The following is a 22,101-nucleotide window of genomic DNA, read 5'->3' as shown; positions in this document are numbered from 1 at the left end:
CATTTTTTCAGATGAATGGCACCCACTTTTGGGACACTACAGGCAGTAAGTAGTATGTGCTTTTTCAAATTTAACTGCGGTGTCAATAACTAAATGAAAAATAACATGCCAACAAAGTGGTGCTGCACCAGGCTGAAATACAGAAGAGCTCTGGTGTAAGCCTTTTTACTCTATTGAACAATATGCTCCCAACTGGTCACAGTATGTTTTGTGATCTTACATTGTAATATTTTTTAACATATATAAACATATACACCCTGCAAGGCGTGCACCCCCAAAGCTCTGCTTGAGCAGCCTGCTGCATGGGGACCCCGGAGGAGAGCAAGGGGAGAAAGATGCTGGTGGGAGTGGGACGAGCATCACCCTTTGGGGGAAAATGGGAGGTGGGGTCACTTTTGGGGGGAAACTGAGACCTGGAGTCACTTTAGGGGGGAAATGAGACGTGGGTGCTCAGGGATCCCCGCGAGGACCGAGGGTAGAGGCTCCCCACCCGGGGCAGCGCCGCGCTGGGAGGGGCGGCCCGGGGCGGAGCGGGGCAGCCAGGCCCGGCCCGTCCCGTCCCGGGGCGGAGCGGAGCGGGGTTGGGAGGCGGCCGGGGCTCGGGGCTCGGGGCTCGGGGCTCTGGGCTCGGGGAGCGGCCATGGGGAAGCTGCTGGCGGTGGCTGTGCTCGGGATGGCGGCGGCCCTGGCGGCGGAGCGGCTGCTGGCCTTTCGGTGAGGGCCGGGCGGGGGCGCGGGGGGCGGCCCCGCAGCGGGGGCACCGGGAGCGGGGCTGAAGGGAAGGGAGCCCCCGCGATGTTTTCCCCTGGTTTTGACACAGCCCCTGCGTGGGTGAGGTCTCCTCTGACCTCTGCGGACCGCTGTGGTCCTGAGGTTGGAGTTCGGTGATCTTAGAGGTCCCTTCCAGCCCATTGTGTCTATGCTGCTCTTTGAGCCGTACGCCTGCAGTAATTGCCGCTAATTGCAGAAGGAGGTGAGCACTGCCTGCAGCCAGCCCCCCAAAACTCAGGACCCCCCAGGCACAGGTGTGCGTGCACCTCGCGCTACGTCCACAACTGCTGGCACCGTGCAGTGACCGTGGGGATGCCCCACTCCCGGCCCCAAGAACAAATGCAATACTGGGAATTGGGTAGAGCCGTCTCTCCTGCTAAAAGCAGGGTCCCCCAGCATCTGTAGCGCTCGGTGGGTTTTCCTGCAAGTGGTGTTTTCAGCCCTAAGACAGGCAGGGAGCTGCGGCTGCTGCTAACGGCGTGCCCTGCAATCGTGGAGGCACAGCCCTCAGAGGAGAGCTGTGGGAATCCCAAATTCCCCTGCTGCCCACCCCCACCCAGAAGGCAGGAATCCAGCAAAGCCTTTTTGCGCTTCGGGTGCCTTGGGTATATTGTGTGTACATGGTGTGACACAAAAATCCCTGAAATGCTCAAAAGATAAGGCTTGGAGAACTGTTACAAGTCCTACAGACCTAATTCTTCCTAAACCGGGTTTGTTTATGCATCTGTTGTGTTGCTGATAGCTGCAGACTGGTCTTGAGTAAGACTCATGAAGCGGGAAAGAAATTCTTGTGTGTTACTGACTGAACTGACACGGATTCTGCTGTCGACGACTTGGAGTTGCTAATTCTTCCTGAAGAAAGCCCTTACCAAATTTATAAAACACAAGTGTGAGTTATACTGTGTTACTGGTTTCCTCAGAAGAATACACATATATGACATTGGTCATATATACATGAACACAGTGTTCCTATATGTACGTATGTATATACGGGCATATATGGATTTTATATATGTGAATAATATGTATACGACCAGTATCTATTGTTCATATATGTACACAGCGTTATTATTTGATAACACTCCGTGCTGATACAGCCCTCAGCTTGCGTCCTGCTCAACGCAGCAGCGTGCTTGCAGGAAGATGCTGGCGGTTTGGAGAGAACTGGGAGCAAAACCAGCAATTGGAGGTGATTTTCAGTCCTGTCAGGAAGAGGAAAGTTCTGGGACTGCTTAGTCGAGAGAAGAGGAGAAGTGAAAGAGAGAGAGGGCTTTGAATATGTAACAGGCTGCTGCCCAAGGAGGGGGAATGCCCGCTGTGTGCGTCTCACAAAGCGGGACAGGAGGTGGAGGACTGGAACTGGAACAAGGAGGTGGCTGGGGAGAGGTGCCAAGCACTGGGGTGGCACCAGCTGGCAGAACTCCTGCTTTTCTTGAAGCTGCATCCCCCCCCAGTCTGCACGTCTGATGTGTTTTTGGAAGGCCAGCTCGCTATCTAGGCCATCTGGCTTAGTAGCCGGGGCTGCCCGAGCTAGATAAACTGACACATTTTGAAAAAGCCTCTGTGTGTGCTGTAGGCTTGTGACCAGCGTCCTTTCGAATTACTCTCATTCCAGTTCACAAAGTGTTTCCCTGGGAATGCCGTCGGGATATCATCAGCTCTGCCTGGCTGCTGGCTGCGGTCCTGCTGTGCTTTGGGCGCTGCGGGGCTCGCAGACCGCTTGGGGAAAGCTTTTGCAAATGGGAAAGGGAAAAGTCCCAGGCAAGCAGCAGTGCAAATGATCAGCCCAAGGCAGGGAGGGCTGTGCAGGGGACACCAGGGGCAAACGTGGCTAGATTTTGCTGTGGGATGTTTGCATTCAGAGTGTCCTATGCTTGCAGCAAGTACGTCCTCAACAGGACCGCAGAGTAGGCATGCAAAGAAGGGTGCATTACTAGATGTTAGCCTAAAAGGTTTTTAAGATGAAGGGACGGGGAAATGATTCTTGAGAATCCTACTTCCAACTCCCACTTGTTAGGACATGAGCAGTCCTGCCTTGCAACAGCACTGCTGCTGCTTTTGGATGTAGAATAAGAAATGGAGCGAGTAGCTGCTGGTGGCCTGGCCACCAGACGTAGCTGGAGGTTGGGGCAGAAGGTTGCCCTCTCCTCGTCTGAAACACTGATCCTAACTGCAGGCTGCTGCCGTGCTTAGGTGGCGGAAACCTGAAGAAAGTGTGGCTGACCCTTGAGTTATTTTGTCATTTTAGCTGTGGTGGGTGGCACAAGCTCCTGAAAGCTTGTGAAACTCCTGAAGTGGGTCAAGCTCCTGGAGATACTCCGTTCAGGAGAATCGTTTCATCTCTGGATGCCTGTAACCACGGTGGTGGTTTGGAGCAATTGTTGTCAGGTCTGGGTTTTGCTTATTCAGTAATTTACATCTGATTCATCACTGAGATATGGCAGGCAATAAACTAAAGACACACAAGGAGTGTTGCTTTTTTTAGAAGTGGCTGTGTGCTGTCAACCTACCCTTTTCTCTTGCAGGAACAGACTCAATGCTGCACGGGAAATCGACCCCGTAACCCTCCCAAATTGCCAGCTCATAAAAGGGATTGGTATGTATTCAGAAACGCCGAGTCCACTGCTTTTGTCTGGTTTTATTCTGAAGCAGGTTGTGAAAGCCAGCTTCTCAGCCTGATCCTGAAAGTGCATTTGACTTTCAGACACACTTTGCTGCTTGGGCTTTCAAGCTAGGGAGAAGCCACAGGGAGAAAATTATACTGAAAATCTAGTTTGTTTGGCATCCTACTTTCTGTCATCGGTATTTAAAGCTTCTGTTCCTTTTTTTAATTTATTTTATGTTTTGGATAACAAGTACCTTGCATACGCGGCTCCTCTGCTAAGTCACTGAGTTTATTTGGCATTCGGATGAGGGGGAGCTGGCTGGTGGGGCAGGTGCCTTCAGGTGGCTGTCAGCTGGTGACAGCTCTAAGACGGGCCACGCTGCGAGGGTGGAAGCCTTCAAACAACACCACAGGCATGTGGTGAAGGAGCTGCCCGCCAGCTCCATGCCACCCCCTGGCTCAGCTCCTCGTTTTGGGGACTTTTAGGAGAGGATTGGTACAGCTCAGTGCAAACGGCGGAGCTCAGCGCAGTCACACAAAGTGGCTGTGTGGTTTGAAAGACCAAGGGGTCATATTTGTCATCTTAGTCTGGTTTGTGAAGAGGTTCAACAGAGCAGCTGGAATGTTGACTTTGTCCTTCAGGTCACGTGTTTAACACATGGGAATGCTTCTAACTTTTTTTTCCTTCTCCCTTTTGGACAACCCGAGTATAAAACTGACAGCTTTAAACATGCCGTCCATCTCCCTTCCCCCCAGATTCTACTTTTTGAACTTAACAGAGCCTAAATGGCTTCTTTTTCCCCCTTCCTTACTATTTTCAGAAATGTCTTATATTCTGTTGAAATTTCCATGTATTTTGCATGGGTAATAAAGTCTTTGGATGAAGCTTAAGAGCCTCACCTTTCAGCTTGCTGAGTCACTGTGTTGATTTCATCAGTCTTGCTTCTTCCTCACGTCAGGAACATCTTTGTAAAGTCACATTACTGCAACGAGTGAGTGTATACAGAGTTCCTTTGCCTGGGGTTACATGCAGAAGAAATACTTAGAAATTGCAATTGAAAAAAAACTTTCCAACTCTTCAAGACTGAGCTGTAATTTACTCAAACAAGACTCAGGATAGTGCTTGTTTGATGGTGATCTGTATATACATCACTTCTGAGTAATTATTTTAAGTACATCACTATCTCTATTTTACAAGACCTTTGCAAAATGCTCTGTTGAGGAAAGAAATAGAGCTGGAAATCACAGCCGTTGTTCAGTTTAATTTCCAAACAATATCTCATTTTTGGTGCCTGACATTTACATGGGGATTAGGTGAATTCTGAGAACCCAGCCCTCCTTGGAGGCTGCAGCAGATCAATTTACAGAGCTCCATTTCTGCTTCTCCCCGGGCTCCTAAAACACCAGCCCTTCACACGGAGCTGTGTGCCACGCCTTGGCTCCACTCTGTCGTTTGCTGCTCTGAGAAAAATCAAAAGACAAAGCTAGCTTGGCAGGTCCGATATGGTGGAAATAGAAACAACAAAGGGTTGCTGCAGATTTACAGGTTTGCATGTCCATGCAAACATCTTCGGTAATTCATTTCATGTGACTGGGAGGGCTGAATTAGGGACACTGAGGAGCCCTAGCATCAAGATGCTGCACAGGTAGCACTATTCGAACCAGGGCTTTTGCCCAGATATGTAAGTTTGCTCACGTGGGTGGCTTTGTTTAAGTTGTCTTTGTACCTCTGCATCTTGGTCCTCCCGGGCCTTTTTCCTTTAAAATTCTATGATACATTGAATAAACAGTCTGTCTTTATTTTATTCTTTAAAATAGTCCTCGTGGCCTCTTATTTGGGACATAGGTAATGAGCTGGGTCAGCTCTGAGCAAAACAATTGTCAACTATCCACCCTGTGCATGGAAACAGAGGCATCTGGTGCAGTTTATCTTAATTACTTGAAAAGCGATGTGTCAGTTGTAAGGGAAGCAATGAAAAAATTCTCTAGTGGACCCTTTTATTTCTGCACAACTTCATCCTGCTTTCTCTCTCTTTTTTTAGACTTCGATCTGTTCAGCTTTTCAAATATTGTGCAATCTAAGCAAAGATGCAAACATTGAGCAAAGAAACAAAAAAACAACCTTGTAGCTCATCCTAAATCTCATTCACAAATACGCAGAAAGGGATGGATTTGTTGAATAAACACTGTCTTCTGAATTTTATGGGTGTCTAATCATGTTGCTGGTTTATAGTAAGCTAACCATATGCCCTGAAGTAATTCCTGAAGTTCAAGAAGTGACTGCATAAATTGCTGGAGAAACGTGCATTTTGCAAGGATTCCTGGGACGCAGGCATGCTAGTCGCTTCCTTTGGGACACAACACTCATTTTTTGTTAGATGCATCAGCAGAACACCACATACTGAGATAAAGAACAGAATAAATCATGCTTCTAGGATAGACAGCAACTTTTCTTGGAATCTTGATTAAAAAAAAACACAAAACCCTACCTATTCCGATATTCTGGTGGACAAGCCCTCGGCGTGGCACAGTTGCCCAGCTGTGTTGCCCAAACTCTATCTGTTTTTACCACCTAACAAGTCAGTTCCTCTCCCTTCTGCCGCAGGTGCCAGTGAGGGCAGAGCCCTCCCATCACATCCCCCCGGGGCCCCCGCAGCTCCGTCTCCCTCTCCAGCTCCTGCAGGATGCTGCTGAGCGAGCTTTTTCCTGTTTTCCCAACCGTGCTCTCCCTCTGCCACACGCGCCAGGAGCCCAGGAGCGCCCAGAATTTGCTTTGCTCTGCAGTTCCTAGGCGGCAGTGAGTGCTTCTGCAATTTGTAAGCAGCGGGGCAGCGCTCTCTCTTTGCTCCTCTCCCGTCCCAAATTTGTGCTTTTTAACCATCCACTGCCAGTGGGCTCTCTTCTCTCCTTCAGAGGAAGTAAATTACACCTCACACTATTTGCTGGCTCACCAGCGTGGTCTGCCAGCAAATGCTGTCTGTCTAGCTCGTGTCACCACGAGCCTCTTGACATTTATCCATGTTATCTTTGCAGCAATCCCAGCAAGTAGGGAATTGCCACCAGCCCCGTTTTATAAATGGGTCCAGGCTTGTGGAGCCCAAGAGCTGGGGCAAAGAAAAGGAGCTTGTTGCTTAAACCAGCACGTCAGTAGAGCTGAAAATTCAGAATTTTAGTTGGGAAATGCAGGCTCTAAACATCTCTGTGCCCGCTGCCTCCAAAGCCCCGTTGTGTCACCAACCCTGGTGTCTTGCTCCGCTGCAGGCAGCCCCAGGATGTGCTTTGGGAAGTCACCAGGCTGGGGTGGCCCCGGTGTGTCGGGATAATGTGGGGCAGGGGAGGTGTGATGGTGTGACCCACGGGGTGCAGCTGATTTGGTGAGAGCACTGAAAGGAGGGGATGGCAAACGTGCTCCTGAGTCAGACTAAAGCTCAGTGGAGAACACTTGATCAAAGCCTGAAATTGCTGTAGTGCTCTTACTGAAGGGCTTTTATTTTATTTTTTTTCTTAGCAGGGAAAAATATTGCAGGGGCTGCAGGAACTGGCGATACTGGAAGCAATTACCCAGTTAAAATATGGTCTGATTATTCAAGTCCTCAGCTGTTAGAGCAGGTTCTCAGCCAGTTGAGAGCTTTAACTAAATATTTGGCTGTTCATCTTAACGAAGGGTCCCAGCCCAGCCACAAGGATCGGCGTGCACAATTCCCTTTCACCAGAAAGTGGCATTTGTGTGAGCTGGGATTGCACTAAATGGAAGTTGTGTGTTTTTTTTTCAGCGGAGAATGTTTAGGTTGTTTTATCTCTTTCTTGCAGAAAGGGGCTCGGAAGACATTGACATCCTTCCTAATGGCCTGGCTTTCATCAGCTCCGTAAGTGCCCGCGCTCCCTCTCTGCACAGGGGCTGTCTGCAGAGGGAAGAGGTGAAACCCGCAGCATGGGCTCCTCTTCTGCCCGCCTGGCCGGCTCCTTGGGATCAGCCCGGTCTTGAGTCGGCTTCACCACCCTTTCCTTCTGCTTGAGCAAGTGCATTTCTCAACACAGAAGTGCTGGTGGCGGCTCTCACACCTGTATCCCACTGCACTTGTGTAACCTTGAGTTTCTTTCGTGCTGCTTGCTTGAAATGTTGAAATGCCAACCTCCCCCTTGTTGAAAAGGTGTGTCAGCTCCCCGTCATCTTTAAAAAGTCCACACGAAACACAGATTTTGTGTGCTGATTTTGTTGTTCCTGATTGTTTCTTTTGGCCTCTAGGCTATAGTTTCTCAAGCTTTTCTTCAGAATCAGGAGGCCTAGGGATTATTTTCTAAAACAAAAGCCATTTAGTTTTGAATTATGTGCTCTGGGGACACGCAGAGAACAATATCATTGCAAAATGCATGGCAGAAATTGTGAGCTGCCACAGCACTGCCACGCACCACGGCTTTAGTTCGTTTCTGCTGGATGCGTTTGGCCGCACTGGGTGCCTCTGTCCCCGGTGCTGTGCTTGGTGCTGGCTGATGGGAACACTTGAGGTCTGGCACAGCCATTGGGCACCGTGGTGGGGCTGGTGGCACCTCGGTGGTGGCAGGAGGACACGGGGAGCTGGGAGGAGAGGCAGGGAGAAGGCTGTCCCAGCCAGGATGGGTGCCACCACAGTGGTAGAAGCTGGTGCCTTGTCTCCAGCAGCGTGGATCCCTCGGCCCTGTGACTTCAGGGTGCACGGGGGGAGCAGAAGGCAAGGCTGATGCACGCTTGCAAAGCCTGAACAAAGCTGCAGTGTTTTCAGCCTTGCGGTGCTCCTGTTACTTTTCATCCAGAAACACTTCTTATATTTTGATTTTACAGGGCTTGAAGTACCCAGGACTGAAGAGCTTCGCACCAGACAAGCCAGGTGAAATATTTTTGATGGATTTGAATGAAGAGAAGCCCAGAGCAGTTGAACTGAGGATCAGCCGTGGGTTTGACCTGGCGTCGTTTAACCCTCATGGGATCAGCACTTACATAGACAAAGGTAAAGAGAGCTTTAACCTGGTAAGATATTAAATCTCAGCCTAAAGGGCAACAGGAATCCCTCTGGGGTTTTGCATTGGAGTCCCAATAGCCTGCGTGCACTTGGCGGGGGAGAAAAAGGTTTCCAGCCATTTGGTCTTTTTGGGTTCTTTTCTAGAGGTCGGCTGCTGAAGCAACCGCCTTTGCATGTGGTCTCAGCCTGTCTGAGACAGAAAGCTGCCCTGTATATTGAAAGGGAAGAAAGCATGAGAGATGTTTGAAGAGTTGAAAGCCACACAAGGTTTATTTTGCCAGTTTACATCTGTCTCACCCTCGGGTTCAAGGGCTTTCAGGAGACACATGTTTCATGGACTAGCAGTGAGCAGACAAGAGGCAGTGAGTGCTCTCCAGTGACAGGCCGTGGCCACCACTAAAAGATCCTTACACTCTCCATCCTCTCTTTTTCCTCGTCCTTTCACTGAGGCTTTTAGCAAGGCAATAATAGTCCAGCAAATGCTAAGAGAAAGAGACTCATTCCTGCAGCTTCACCTGCATCCGAAGGCAGGTACCCTTTTAGAGAAGTGCTACTGGAGATGTTGGTTGGCAGATAATTTAAGGTCTCACCAGCAGAGACTGCAGCTTTACAGGGAGAGCAAGAGAAGGCTTGAGGGCAGTTTTCTCAGGTGACATAAATAAACCAAAGTGCCCAAATTTGCTAGGGTTCCAGCCCTCCTTCCCAGCAAGCTGTGGCTATTTCATATACCTGGTCACTGTAGGGCATCAGATTGCAAAAGCCAGTGGTCTGGGCACAGAGATGGTGCCCTTACTTCATTTCTCCATTGGTCAAAATTGTAAAAATCTAGTTTATATGGCTGTGCTCCACAGGGTGAGCCCAGTCAAAGGGTAGCTGGAGATGTGGATCCAGTTGCAGAAGCATCCTGTATTGCTTTGTTACTCGTCATTCTGCTTCTGAAGAGCCAGGGGGGAAATGCACCAAAACCAAACCCAAAGTGTCCCATGCTAGTGTTGCAGAGATCTAGTGAAATTCATCCTTTCTCCATTTTTCATTTTAAGATGACACCGTGTACCTCTTTGTTGTGAATCACCCGCACCAGAAGAGCACAGTAGAAGTGTTTAAATTTGTAGAAGATGACAATTCTCTTGTGCATCTGAAAACCATTCGGCATGACCTTCTGATAAGGTACTGGAGCCAAATAGAGTCTTCCCCAGAAGAACAGTAAAATCCAATGTAGGATGATTTTGGTATTAGAGCCTTATTAATACGAAATATTTTCTCTCTAATCAGCTTTCTGGTTTCTCTTATTGATTACTTCTTATCCTTACCATTATAAACTGTGTTCCTCAGTCTCTTCTATAATGAGATTTTTAATAGTTGTACCACTAAATCACTCGTCAGCTCCACTGCAACTGATGCCAGTGAATTAGCTTGGTTTGGCACTCACTTCATCTCTCATGTAACCCAGTCTCAGCTGATTGCGGATATCAATCTTCAGATACTTTATTAGTCTGAATTTGCGGTGTTGTAAAAATAAGCATGCTTTTAGCTATTTCTTTTTTCATTTTTGCATGCAGAGTTTTCTTGGTCTGCACTAATGCAAATTGACTGTAAGATAAAGGTAGCCTGAAAGATAAAGTTATCACAACTCCTACTGTTTTTTTTTCTGGTTTCCAGCTGAATGTAATAAAAAGAGAAAAATTTCGATGGGCTTGTAGACAGGTAGCCAGATCTCCAGTTTATGTCCTACCATCCTGGTCGGGTTTCAGCACTGCATAGTGCTGGACCTGTTTACCTTTCCCTCTCCCTCTCCCTCTTTTCATTTTCTCATTTTCCCTCTTTTTTTTTTTTTTTTTTTTTTTCAGTGTGAATGATATAGTGGCTATGGGGCCAGACAGCTTCTATGCCACCAACGATCACTACTTCTCCGACTTCATCTTGATGTTCTTGGAGATGTTCTTGGGTTTAACCTGGTCAAACGTTGTTTACTACAGTCCAAAAGAAGTTAAAGAAGTAGCAGCTGACTTTTATTCAGCCAATGGAATTAACATTTCACCTGATAAAAAGTAAGTTTCTCCTTGCCTCAGATTTTGTTCAGTCAGGCACAAGAATCCTGAAATCCTACTCTGGGCACACAGGAGCTCTGTGGTCAGTGGCTAAACCGGCTCATATAAGGCAAGGTGCCACCTGCAAAACATAAGCGATGCAGAGGGTTTGTAGAATAGAAATCTTTAACTGCAGGCAGTGTTTCCTGCTCTGCGTGGTGGTTTGTGTACAACTGGAGCAAAAGCTGTTCCGTTTTAACCAGCTGATACAGAAGGTTGTGCATCTTGCTTGCAAGGATCAATGGGGCAGAATTTCTGAAAGCGAGGAAATGCTCTACAGTCTTCAAGTTTGTACCCCTGTGCTAGCCAGTCGTCTGGCTTAGACAGGTGGCCTTAAATTAAAAAAAAAAAATAGATCTGGGGATATGACAAACCAAGGCCTGGTTCAGTGTCATAATGGAAGAATTGGCACAGTGTGAAGCTCCATTAGTGTCTCAGCAGGCTGGCTTTGGTTCAGTGCACTCTGGCCTGCTTGAAATTTCTATTACTATGCGAGGACTGTGAGCTGGCATTCCTTGCAGGAAGAGCCGGGTTTACACGTGAGGAACTGACTGTTCTTGGGGGTCTGCTTACTCGTGCACATTGCTAAGAGGTGCTTTCTTTTGAAGGTACATCTATGTTGCAGATATATTAGATCATAAAGTCCATGTTATGGAAAAGCATGCTAATTGGAATTTAACCCATGTGAAGGTAAGGTGCTGCTGTTCCCCAAAAAGGGCTACGTGCAGGTTTCAGACAGATTAGTCCCCGTGAGGCTTCACCCCTCAGCCTGCTCACATGTGAATATTTGATCTGGAACAGCTCCTGCCGTGGGTTGGTGCCCCACTGCAGAGCTGCAGGTCTTCACCAGCAGGTCCCACCAGCAGCAGAGAGGGATCCTGAGCGCTGCTGGAGCCATGGTGGAAGGCTGCCTTGGGCAGCGTGGGTTAATCCAACAAGCACAGATAAAACCAACATGAGCATGGCTTGAAGGCAGCTGAAGGGGGAAGCCCAGAGCAGCGAGCAGGCTCCCAGCTCGGAGGAGGGGATAAAATACACTGGGTGGGGGAAGATGGCCCTAGGGGAGGAGAGAATGAAAAGAAATCGGGTTATGTGCAATGAGAGTCATGGATAAGCCTATTGATAATGACTGCAAATAAGACAGGTTTATACTTTGCTTCCAGGACTTCTGATAGATTTACTGTCTCTCTTTTTCTTGCTTTCTCTCTGTGTTGGTTAGACGCTGCAGCTGGACACGCTCCTTGATAACTTGTCTGTCGACCCTGACACTGGGGACATCTGGACAGGCTGTCATCCCAATGGGATGAAGCTGTTCTACAGTGATCCAGAAAATCTTCCTGCCTCTGAGGTGCCTTTTGGGAGATGTCACTGGTCTCTGGGCTATGTCTGTGCCAGAAAGTGGCATTGTCCAAATCATCCTGGTTTAACTTAACATAGAAACAGTGCCTGCCCAGCCTCTCAGAAGGCAAAGACCACGCTGGCTCCCAGCTGAGAGCTTCTGCCCTCACATGGGAAACCTGAGCAGCACTCGCTCAGTTTACAAAACACCAATTCAGACCCTTTGGAGACAACAGAATAATTTCCACTTAGCAGTTCAGTCCGTCTGGACTCCTTAGGCTGCTTTCTGTGCAGCTGTGGCGGCGCAATCAGGTTTTGATGAACTGTGTTAATTACTGAGCCAGCACCTCTTTGCCAAACGAAAGCACTGACTGAGCGCAGAGCAGGGCCAGAAGCGTTCTCTCTGGAACGATTTGTCTGTGCAAGCGCTGCTCATCAGCAGGTGACACTGCAGTCCTCCTTCCCTCTGCACCCAGCGAGGCCCTGCAGCGGGGCATGAGGTGCTGATGGCTGGACGTTTGGTTTTAGAGCTATCTGAAGCTCCCCGTAAGACACTTGTCAGAATTATCCCATTCGGTAGCAGCAGATTTAGGATAGTGGGCAGGTGTTTACTCTATCTGGAAAAAAAACACAGGGCGAAACTGCTGCAGTACGCAGCAGCTGATCCAGCTAATTCATTTAAATTAAGGTCTGGACGTTCCCTCTGCCCTCGGGGGGGATTTCCACCCACAGCACTCTCAGTAGACGTCTCCCCCTCCTCCGGCAGGTCCTGCGCATCCAGAACATCCTCTCGGAGGAGCCGGCGGTGACGCGCGTGTATGCAGACGATGGCTCCGTGCTGCAGGGCAGCTCGGTGGCGTCCGTCCACGGTGGAAAGCTGCTCATCGGCACCGTCTTCCACAGAGCCCTGTACTGTGAGCTATAGCTGGTCCCGGGTAAGAGCTGCGGCAGGGGGAAGGATTTTAGTTCCTCGTGGACTCACCTAGTTTGTGCTAGATTTCCTAAGGATGAGACTGTTCCAATAAACGTTAACCAGAGCCATGGAAATGCATTGTAGCCTTCCTCTCCAGACTGAGAGATTTACCTAGCGGTAAAGGAAGCGGAACTGAAGGTGAGAAACCAGCTTCTCTTTAGAGTGGAGTGCCTCATGACAGTAACAGAGGGTAAAGCAGAAGTTCGGATGACAAATGACTGAAACCGTCAGACTCCGAATTGTCTGTTGTGACTGGACTTCTGGGTTTTGTCTGAGAAAATTGGTTTTGTTAATGAGAATTACTAACGACCAGTCTGGTGTGTTTTCTTGGCACTGACCCTGGCCTTTCCTAGGGACTGTGCTAGGGGTTCTTTTTCTAAGCCTTCCTGATCCGGGCTTTCCCTAACACTTCAGAAATCAGTGGAAGAAGAATAAATGATATTTTAAGCTCAATTCTTCCCTCTTCCCCTTTTAAACCATTTCCTAACATTACTTCACTTTCATGAGTCTTAATCCTGCTGAGAAAAGAGGGGGCATCGCTCTGGAGTGGTTTCTTACTGAGCCTTCTGGAGGGGGCTTAAAGAAGGCTGTTTTTTTCTTAAGGAGCAGGAAACCAGTGCCAGAGACCTCCAGTGAAAAGCGCAGTAGCTGTTACTGTCTGTCACAGCACAGGGAGCCTTCGAGGGCGCTTTGCCACAGTGACTGGCACCCGGAGTGGCTCCTGCCTGTCCTGTGCTGAGCTCCAGGCGGTGCGGAGCTGATTTCGGTGCGTGCTGGGCCCCCATTTCACAGTCACCCATCGGCACGTACCAGCAGCGTTGTACTCTGCCATTAAAGGACCTAGCTGGGTTTTCATCCACTGATGTTTTTAGGGTGCTGGTTGCTCATCCTTTTCAATAAACAGAGTTAAGTGTCCTCTGAAGGTGGAAGTCACTTCAGTGCTTTGCAGCGCGCACTGCAGGACACTGGTCCTGCTGAAGCCGCCATCTGAACCACCGCTTGCCTGCCTGCCCCTGAGCGAGCTCTGCTTGCCTTAGCTTGCCTTTGCTCACAGTCTCCTGGCGCACAGACTGTGCCCACGGATCCTCTCCAGCAATGCCCGGCCCTAACCCAGGGAGCCGAGTGCTGCCCAGGGGCTGCTGTCTGCCTGTGGAGGCTTCGGTAAACCAGGGACTCAGCTGCAGCAGGAGTTCAAGTGGTTTGCTCACCACAGCATGCAGACGGCTGATCAAGTGCCCCTCTACCGCACAGAACGGGCCCCAGATGAGGACAGCTTCTGTCTCGCTCTTTGCAGGACTCGGCTTTAGCACCAGCCAGCAGCACCACGTGCTCAGCAATGCCATTTACTGCAGCTCTGCCTTTGCTGCGCCTTCCTTTGCGATTGCTCTCCCTGCAGGATATTTTCAGTTTCCCTGGGAAGCGGCGTGCTTTCCTGCAGGGACCTGCGGCCCCTTCCAGCGCTGAGGAACACAGGGTGTTCCCGAAGCAAAGCAGCAGGACTGATCCGAAGGAAGGGCTCACAATAAAGAGAGGCTGGGCTATTAACTCACTAGTGATTAGCCACCAGCATCCTGAGCTAACTCTAAAATAATTACTTTGTTTGTGTCACTCTTTGTTCTCAAGTTTGAAGCAGTGGTGGTAACAGAGCTGAAACACCGACTAGTCACTGTTTTGGGACTACATTTATGCTAACTCTAACGACCCCAAACCCAACCCTGCAGGCTCAGGCTGCAGGCTCAGGATGCTGCTGAGCAGATGCAAGTTTTGGATTTAGAGCCTCAGTGCTGTAATGCACCTATTTTAACTAAGTTCATCTGGTTCATGGGTTGGGGATGCTTTTATCTTCCTGCAGGTGGTGGCCGTATCAGCAGAAGGAAACATTTGTGATTTAGCCACGGGGAAACCCAGCCTGGGTTAGGAGGCTTCCCATCAGATTAAGGGCTGAGCACTTGGCCTAGATTCAGCCAGATGCAAATCCCAGGGACTGGAGTCACTAGACAGATTGGACAGTCAGTGCCCTCCTAATTTAATGCTTTAATAAAATAGAATAAATAAAATAACAGACTCGTTACCATGTCCAGCAGATGAGCTGTACTTTGGCTATGTAGAACGTCCACTACAGCCAACCTACACTTGAGAATAACAAGTTCAGTGCACCAAAACTAACGCAGGTTTAAAGACAAACATCGGCCAGCATCAGTGTGAAGGCAGCCTATTTGTATGTCCACCTGCAAGACTGGATGTACATTTCATCTGCATATTCAGAAAAAAAGGCCGTTACCTTTCCCTACCCTATTTTTTAAACCTAATTTAACATAATTACAGACTGTACACGATCCAAGCTGATGCCTGGGAACCACAGCCCTCTGGCCAGGAGCTGGGATTAAAGTGATCTTCGGCAGCGAGCAAAAGGGAGGAAGGAGCGAGTGGGGCAAGGCTCCCCCCGCTGCCAACCCGGCACGTGTAGCAGCAGCTGCCCCCCATGCCTATCAGTGATCGTGTCCCGAAACAGCCAACAGCTGGGCAGGGAAGTGAGGACTCGGCACAAATTCTAATAAAGATTCAGGATTTCTCATTTTATTGCATTCGTTGTCTAACAACAATAATACTCATTGGCAAGAAATTTATTTACACTAACAAATTAACTTCAAACCACAAGGCTTTGTTGTTGGTATTTAAACTGTAAGAAAACAAAGGGCCACCATGATGTTTTGTTTTGATGTCTCCAAATAACGAAATATTAAAGAAAATTGTTTTCGGGGAAAACTCAACAATCTATAGAAGTTCGTATTAACCAAGCACAAGGGAACAAGCTCAGACATGGCACTACTGCGTCTTTCATGCAGATGATTAGACACCAAGATGTACAAACAAAAAGTTCAGGATCAACATGCACTTCATATACATTTAACCTCTTTAAAAAACAACAGAAAAAGGAAAAAATCTGAAGCGCAACCACCTCTTCAACCATAGAAAAGGAAACGTAAGAAGCCAATTTTTACAGTGAGCACAGTGCATTTTAGACCCACCTCTGTCAAACCATCTCCTCACGCCTGTGGCAGAAGCACCGGTCCCACCGCCCCTTAGGGACAGAAAACGCGCTTTGTAATGAGGGATTGGAGGGCTCAGTGTCACGGTGGTGGTGTCACAGCTGTGAAAAATCACAGTCCTACGGGTGGAGAAGCTACAGTGAGACACGCGGAGGAGGTCAACGAAAGGGACCGTGCCATCCCGCCGTCAACTGCGATGCCTGGGCACGTCACGGTGGGGGTCACGCACAGCCCCGCTCAGAAACGAGCTGCCGAAAGTGCGCCAACAGAACCCAAAGTCAGGTTTAGAAAATACAAAAACGGGTTTTTCTTCCCAGAATAGTAACACGGACACATCAGTCCTGCCAAGCTCCCCCTCACCACAAAACCACCCCAAGGCCAACACATGGGAAGACCTCCGGAGGAGCACCGTGGGGATGGTTTTAACAGAACTCCAAAATCTCTCCATCTGCAAAATACTGGAGACCCTACAAAAAACACAAGGGAAGCTCAGGGCGAGGGCTTCACTCCTCCACATCTCCCCCAGCCCCACGGCTCCCAGGCAGCCGCTGCCGACCTCCGTGCGGCGGGGCCTGCATGGATAGTGATGGAAGGACTTGTGCCTATACACACAACCCCACGTGCACCTATTTCAAGAGAAATCAAGCCACAAACAACCCGAACGTTTCATTTCTAGAAAGACCAATTAATTTCCTTATTTTCAGCCCCTACCAAAACGAAACTGAAGCCAAACTGTTCAACTCCTCTGTGCACTTTGCCCAACTCACCTGATAAGGACTTACAAGTTAATTAAACATGTGCCTGCTTCTTTCAAACGCTTATTTATTTATTTTTAGCGTTTTGGCCCATGGCACAGGTTTCCTGAGGTTTTACAGTGAGGGAGAGCGTGGAATGAGGGAACTGCAACCAAAAGGGTCAGCCCCTCCGCCACTGGGTTTGATGATACCGCAGGGGAAGTGGCCACACCTAAAAAGAGCCATGGTCGGGTTTTGTTTTTCCTCTGTAAACACATGGCTAAACAATTAACACACGACTTCATTCCTGCAAGCTTCCCTTAATTTTCAGCACTGATAAACAGTACGGGCTGCACTGCAGGGTCTTTAAGGAGCCACACCTGTGTGCAAAGACTTCGTTCTGGTTCTCAGTGACACGATGGTGCCCACAGTGGCACTTCTTGGCCATGCACAACTAAGTAATGATCCTTCTCCTTCCTACTGTACAACTGGCTTCTGCACTAGTAACAAGTGGCATTTCTTTCCCTGGCTTTACATGGAGCTGAATGAACTCTCCAAAATCGCTACACAACATCGCCCACTCCTTGTTTGCCAGCACGTGAGCCAGAAGGTGGAGGGGGAGCAGCTCAGGAGGCTCCTTTCCAAAGCTCCCCATCCAGCTAACTCCCTTCTGTGGGCTGTGCCAGCTCCCTGCCAGGCTCTGTCCATGCACGTTTGCAGACCAGCAAGGTGCAGCAAGGTAAGCACAGCCAGAGCTCACAGAGGTGGCCTCACCTTGCAGAATCCAACTTCTCCGGGCAGCTGCATCACCCCCCTGGGCAGCTGACCCAGGGACGCGGCTAACGCCAAGCTGCCTGCACAGCTCTCTGAAGTCAGCACATCCAGAGCGGCTCTAACTCCAGAAATAAACAGGCAAAAGTAGGCTACAGTTACATCTGCAGGTGGTGAGCCCAAAGAAAAACTCTTTCCAGTCATTTAGCGTGGAGCATTTGTCTCTTCTTATTACACACACACACAAACCATTAGGCTGACTTAGCACTGGTGTACAGGAAATTAAGTCGACAATGATGAGACATCCTCATCTTCTGCTTCGTGTATGTCATTACACAACACAAGGGGAGGGAATGCAATGCAACTTTAAAGATCCTAGAGAACAGGAATACAAGTTTCAAACTGCACCGGTGTTCATGTCTGTAATCTGGTGACATTTCCGTATGTCCCCAAAATGTTACCATACTTAATAAAAGGAACTGCATAAATTAGCACAGAAAGAGGAACAAACTCTTGACATTGCTTGGTTTGTTTTTTATGTGTTGATCAATATGCATTTATGGTTTTATTTTAAATTAAAGCTACTGCTTTTTAAGTTAGATTTTTTGCTTTTTTAATCAGAGACTAGCAAAGTGAAATTAGCACAAAGCAATAAAACCCACCAAATACCTAAAGGACTTAAGTCAAATTAGTTATTCTGCAGAGTAAGAGCTTGATTTACAAAGAAATTAATGAGAGACTGTTCTAGGCAGCAAGAGGGAAAACTCAAAGTGTGTAGTGCAAAGCAGTCTGCTCAGGTTCCTAGGAAAACAGAGAACACAGAACAGGAACACCACCACAGATAACTGCATACAACCACTTAAACATTATAATGTAAACATAATTTAAAATCATCAAATGCATTTTATCAACATTGTATTTAAAATATTAAATTTCCAGTTTCTTCCAGATAACTTCTCTTGAATATAAATTCAAAACCTCCTAAAATAACAGAATGTGAGTTTTATGAGGCTATTAAACATCTGTATATTTTTTCTCCAACGAAGAGTGCAGAAAGATTCATTTCAACGTGGAATTCTTGTTAGCAGGTATATTTTTTTGCCAGTGGTTTATCTCAAGAAAAATATCACAAGCCTTTAGAAATATTATGAAGTATCTCTTACGGTAATTTCATTTTTGTATTTGAATAGAGTATACATCAGAAACTTGTAGAAATTGGATTTGGAAGGAAAAATAAAACTAAGACTAAATAGATCTGTTGTGTATTAATTTTGAATGAACTAGGCTCTGTCAGTTGACAGAGCATTTTACACATCATAGAAATTATTATGATCAAAGACATTTAACTCTAAACATTGCACCCCACCTGTTTCAAATCTGAACTTCAGAGAACTCGACAGACACAGATCTGAATGTCATAAAGTACAGAGCAGAAGAGAAGCCAAACTAAACAAACATTTTCTTCCAAAGAATTCAATGTTGGCATTTTTTAGGGCGGCAATTGTTATGTTCAAATTTGTAAGTGTGCATCGACGTCTTAAACAATTCACATGTTAACATGACTAACTAGATGGAGACTGCAACTTGCAGGATGCACAAAAGGAAAGTGATGCTTTTCAAATACAGACACTGCTGCATCCTTAGCTTTGACTAAGAGCAGTAATATAACACCTTCAGCTTCTTGCTGTAGATATTTGCCAGTTGTCTTTCCATTCCTTTCAAGAAATACTGAATATTTTAATGCTGCTCTTAAGAGGCACTAACATTATCCACTGCTTGTGTCATAGTCAAAACTACTCAGCAGGCTTCGCCAATGGACTCACAGACTGGGATAATAGAAACCTCTGACATATGTAACAAGACCACTGTTAAACCATCCAAATACTCTACAGCCTACGCTTCAAAATTCTTGTTTCATTAGGGATATTCTTTAAACACATTAATAAAAACAGTTAATACATGGCAGCTTTGGATTTAGTAACCTTCACCTCCAGGGCAGCATTGATCCTAACAGAAATGTACTGAATTTAATTTTAGCCAGAATCCCTCTTCTTCCTCTTCTTAAAGTGCACTTCTGTAAAAACTGAAAGTCTTTAGCAGACTCTGAAAATGTTTCCAATGACAGCTTCATAACAGCACAGCACAAAACTTACACTTCCAATACTTATTGGAGAATGCATCTGATAATGTGGTGTTTTTCTTGGAAAAAAATACAAAACAAAACAAAATAAGCCCAGTTTCCTGTTCAAAATACATGAAAAAGAAAGCGGAGTGTGCTATAAGAAAGTTGCCTACACACTGGGAGCACAAAGAAATTTATACAGATCTATATGCTGTGCTCTAGTTAGAAATTCATCCTTGCTCAGATACCTAAAGGATAAATGTTATCCTCAGATTTCTGTGTAAACCCACATAATCATTTAAGGCTTTGCCTCCTTCCTGGATTAACTATTGTACAGTTAACAGAAAGAGTTTCACCTCCTGTCTTTTACCCAGGGGGGATGTCAACTCTCCTGTCTTTATCTCCAGTGTATATTAAGAAGTCACTGAACAGTTGTGTTTCCAGAGCAGCGTCGCTTCAAGGTACTGATGCAAGCTGAAACTTACTCCAGTAGACGGAACTGAGTATCCAAACCCAGCAGAGAAGCTGAAGTTCAGTCAGAAAGTCAGGTCAGCTCCTACCAGGCAGAGGATGACTCCTTGTACCCAGCTGAAGAAGCGTTCACTGATCGCTTTGACTGGCCATCCTGTTCAGAAGAGGGGAAGCAGTGGACCATGCTTCTCAGCATCATGCTGGTTATTGAAGTGACCAAACACACAGAGCTCAATAGAAAAGAGTAGTTTGGAAGGAAACACCACCACACGAATATGGAATCTGTTAGTTGTCCACAACAACGAAACGAACCGAGGGGCTGGGGCTGTTTAACATGGCAACAACAACGCGCGTGAGCTGGATATGGGGGAAAATAAAACTACACGATATAAAGTTCCCTAGTCGTCCTATTTATAGCCCCGTTTCTCTGTGCACACTCATGTAATGGATGCAAGAAAGCTGAAGGGGCAACAGAGCGGATAGGAGTTTCTCTTCCCCCGAAGTGCCTCCAGGTTACTAACTCAGCAGCACTTCTGCTCATCACTGCTCATTAGTGCCCTCTGTTGCATCTGATGAACACTTGTCTGTTTTCTTCGATTTCCTCTGCAGTTGCTCTTGTTCCTTCTTCCGAAGCTTTTCCCTTTGCTTTTCCATTTTCTCTTGAGCTTTGCGAGCTTTCTCCAGGGATGCTTTCATTTCCTTTAGCTTTTTTTTAATGATTGCTCTGTCCTGGGAAGATGTCATACCAAGAGCCTGAGATGGGGAAAACAAAATTAAAAAAGAAAGATATATTCATATTGTTTAATTTATCACCAAATTTATCATATTCTAATAATAAATCTTCTCAGGTAGAAGACTGTCACAACTAAGCAAATTTGAGATATAGTCAGATACATTACTGAAGTGAAAGTAATAACTTTTTACACCTGTACTACTTTCCATGCTTTCCACTTGTACAATATTAAAAAATTAGATCTCATTGTAACCAAAATTCTGTTACACTCATTCCTTTGATCAAACGAGACAAAGAAATATTAAAGCTTTTGCCTGAAGCCATCAAAGTCTATGCAGAACAAGATTTCCCAATTCTCATGGCTATGTCTTAGTCAGAAGTTCTCTTGCTACCTTCTAAAAACCTTGGAGTTAGTGAAATTTCAGAAACACCAAACTTTGACTCTCAGATATGCTGAGCCTCCCACAACTCCTTCCTACAGTTATTCCAGACAACACTAAGCTCATATTTTCACTACAAGAACCAATGCATACTTTATACATCAGAACTGTATTTAGCTCCAAGAGAGTACAATTGGTACCCAGTGTTTGCCTCCAGTATCACAGTAAAACATTTTACAGTTGCTACTCCTGATGCATTTCTATTCACAATCTTCTCTGAATTGCCTTTTTGTAGAACAGAGCTGGATGAGAAATACATGCATGCAAATACCACTTATACATGCTACCATATGATTCGTGCATGCAAGTATGGGTACATGACACACACCCAGAGTTTTCACACAGCAAATGCCCCCTGTTTCTGGAGCTTCTGAACCTACGTGCACATGGGAATTTCTCCAAGTGCTGCTGCAGCTTTCTACTCCTTGTTTATTATTCTAGTCTATCACCACTCCACAGATGGGGTCCTCTGCTTTCTGGATTCTTCCTTTTCTCTGAATTCTTGCTTCCTTTAAGATTATCTCCAGTAACAACAAATAATACAGTTACCCCTTAAGTCCAGTCAGGCAGTTACCTTGAGCTTACTCCCATCCAGCTGAAGAAGATGCTCCCCGTTAATGTTTTGGGCACTGAACTCAGACACATACTGTTCAAGGTTGAGGCTCATTAACCAGTGGGAAACCTGCTGCACACTCCACTCCTGAACAGCCCGGTTCTGGCACTGACTGTGTTTTGGAGACTGTCCATCATCCAGGATCTGTGACAAAAACATGCTGCGTTATTATTAAGAGGGTAACACCAACCAGAGACAGCATTTTTCTGTACAAACCACCAACATCAGAGCAGAGGTGCCTGTGCTATCTTTATACTGCTATAATAACAACTTCACGCCACTGTGTTACCTCTGTACCTAACCAGATACCAGAATTGATGCATGGTACCTAAAAAGTTTTTTATTTATAAATAGAACAAGAAAAATGAATTGGCATTCCCTTTAACCCAAGCAGGG

At 46.8% G+C, this 22,101-nt stretch overlaps 2 protein-coding genes across 10 annotated transcripts in view; one reads left to right on the top strand and one right to left on the bottom strand.

Annotated features, from left to right (window-relative positions):
• The first annotated feature begins 599 nt into the window (after window positions 1-599).
• LOC311430873 (serum paraoxonase/arylesterase 2) lies at window positions 600-17,151 on the top strand. 3 transcript variants are annotated; one of them, XM_084507795.1, is made up of 10 exons: window positions 600-714; window positions 3,297-3,367; window positions 7,187-7,242; window positions 8,196-8,361; window positions 9,414-9,540; window positions 10,221-10,421; window positions 11,069-11,150; window positions 11,680-11,808; window positions 12,565-12,733; window positions 15,097-17,151. In XM_084507795.1, the coding sequence occupies exons 1-9, from the start codon at window positions 641-643 to the stop codon at window positions 12,721-12,723; spliced, it is 1,065 nt and encodes a 354-aa protein (XP_084363921.1). In that variant the 5' UTR covers window positions 600-640; the 3' UTR covers window positions 12,724-12,733; window positions 15,097-17,151. The 3 variants fall into 3 exon arrangements, with proteins under 3 accessions (XP_084363921.1, XP_084363922.1, XP_084363920.1); XM_084507796.1 differs by lacking the exon at window positions 15,097-17,151 and adding an exon at window positions 14,624-15,090; XM_084507794.1 differs by lacking the exon at window positions 15,097-17,151 and having other exon boundaries at window positions 12,565-13,224.
• PPP1R9A (protein phosphatase 1 regulatory subunit 9A) overlaps window positions 15,327-22,101 on the bottom strand; it is a 149,211-nt gene continuing 142,436 nt past the window's right edge. For all 7 annotated transcript variants that reach the window (XM_084507788.1, XM_084507787.1, XM_084507791.1 and 4 more), the window contains 2 exons: window positions 21,667-21,849; window positions 15,327-20,672 (listed from right to left, as the gene is read on the bottom strand). In XM_084507788.1, coding sequence (XP_084363914.1) covers window positions 20,460-20,672; window positions 21,667-21,849 — 396 coding nt within the window. In that variant the 3' untranslated portion in view covers window positions 15,327-20,459. The remainder of the gene's footprint in view (window positions 20,673-21,666; window positions 21,850-22,101) is intronic.

This window comes from Aythya ferina, assembly GCF_964211825.1.
Source record: "Aythya ferina genome assembly, chromosome: 2".
In the NCBI taxonomy this organism is placed as follows: Eukaryota; Metazoa; Chordata; class Aves; order Anseriformes; family Anatidae; genus Aythya; species Aythya ferina.
The sequence above is the reverse complement of the archived record's forward strand: the minus strand, read 5'-3'. Positions and strand labels throughout refer to the sequence as shown.

Coding starts and splice junctions, on each gene's coding strand:
- LOC311430873 (XM_084507795.1), top strand. CDS start 641: ATGGGGAAGCTGCTGGCGGTGGCTGTGCTCGGGATGGCGGCGGCCCTG. Junction 8,362..9,413: donor CAGCACTTACATAGACAAAG/GTAAAGAGAGCT, acceptor TTTCATTTTAAG/ATGACACCGTGTACCTCTTT. Junction 11,151..11,679: donor GGAATTTAACCCATGTGAAG/GTAAGGTGCTGC, acceptor TGTGTTGGTTAG/ACGCTGCAGCTGGACACGCT.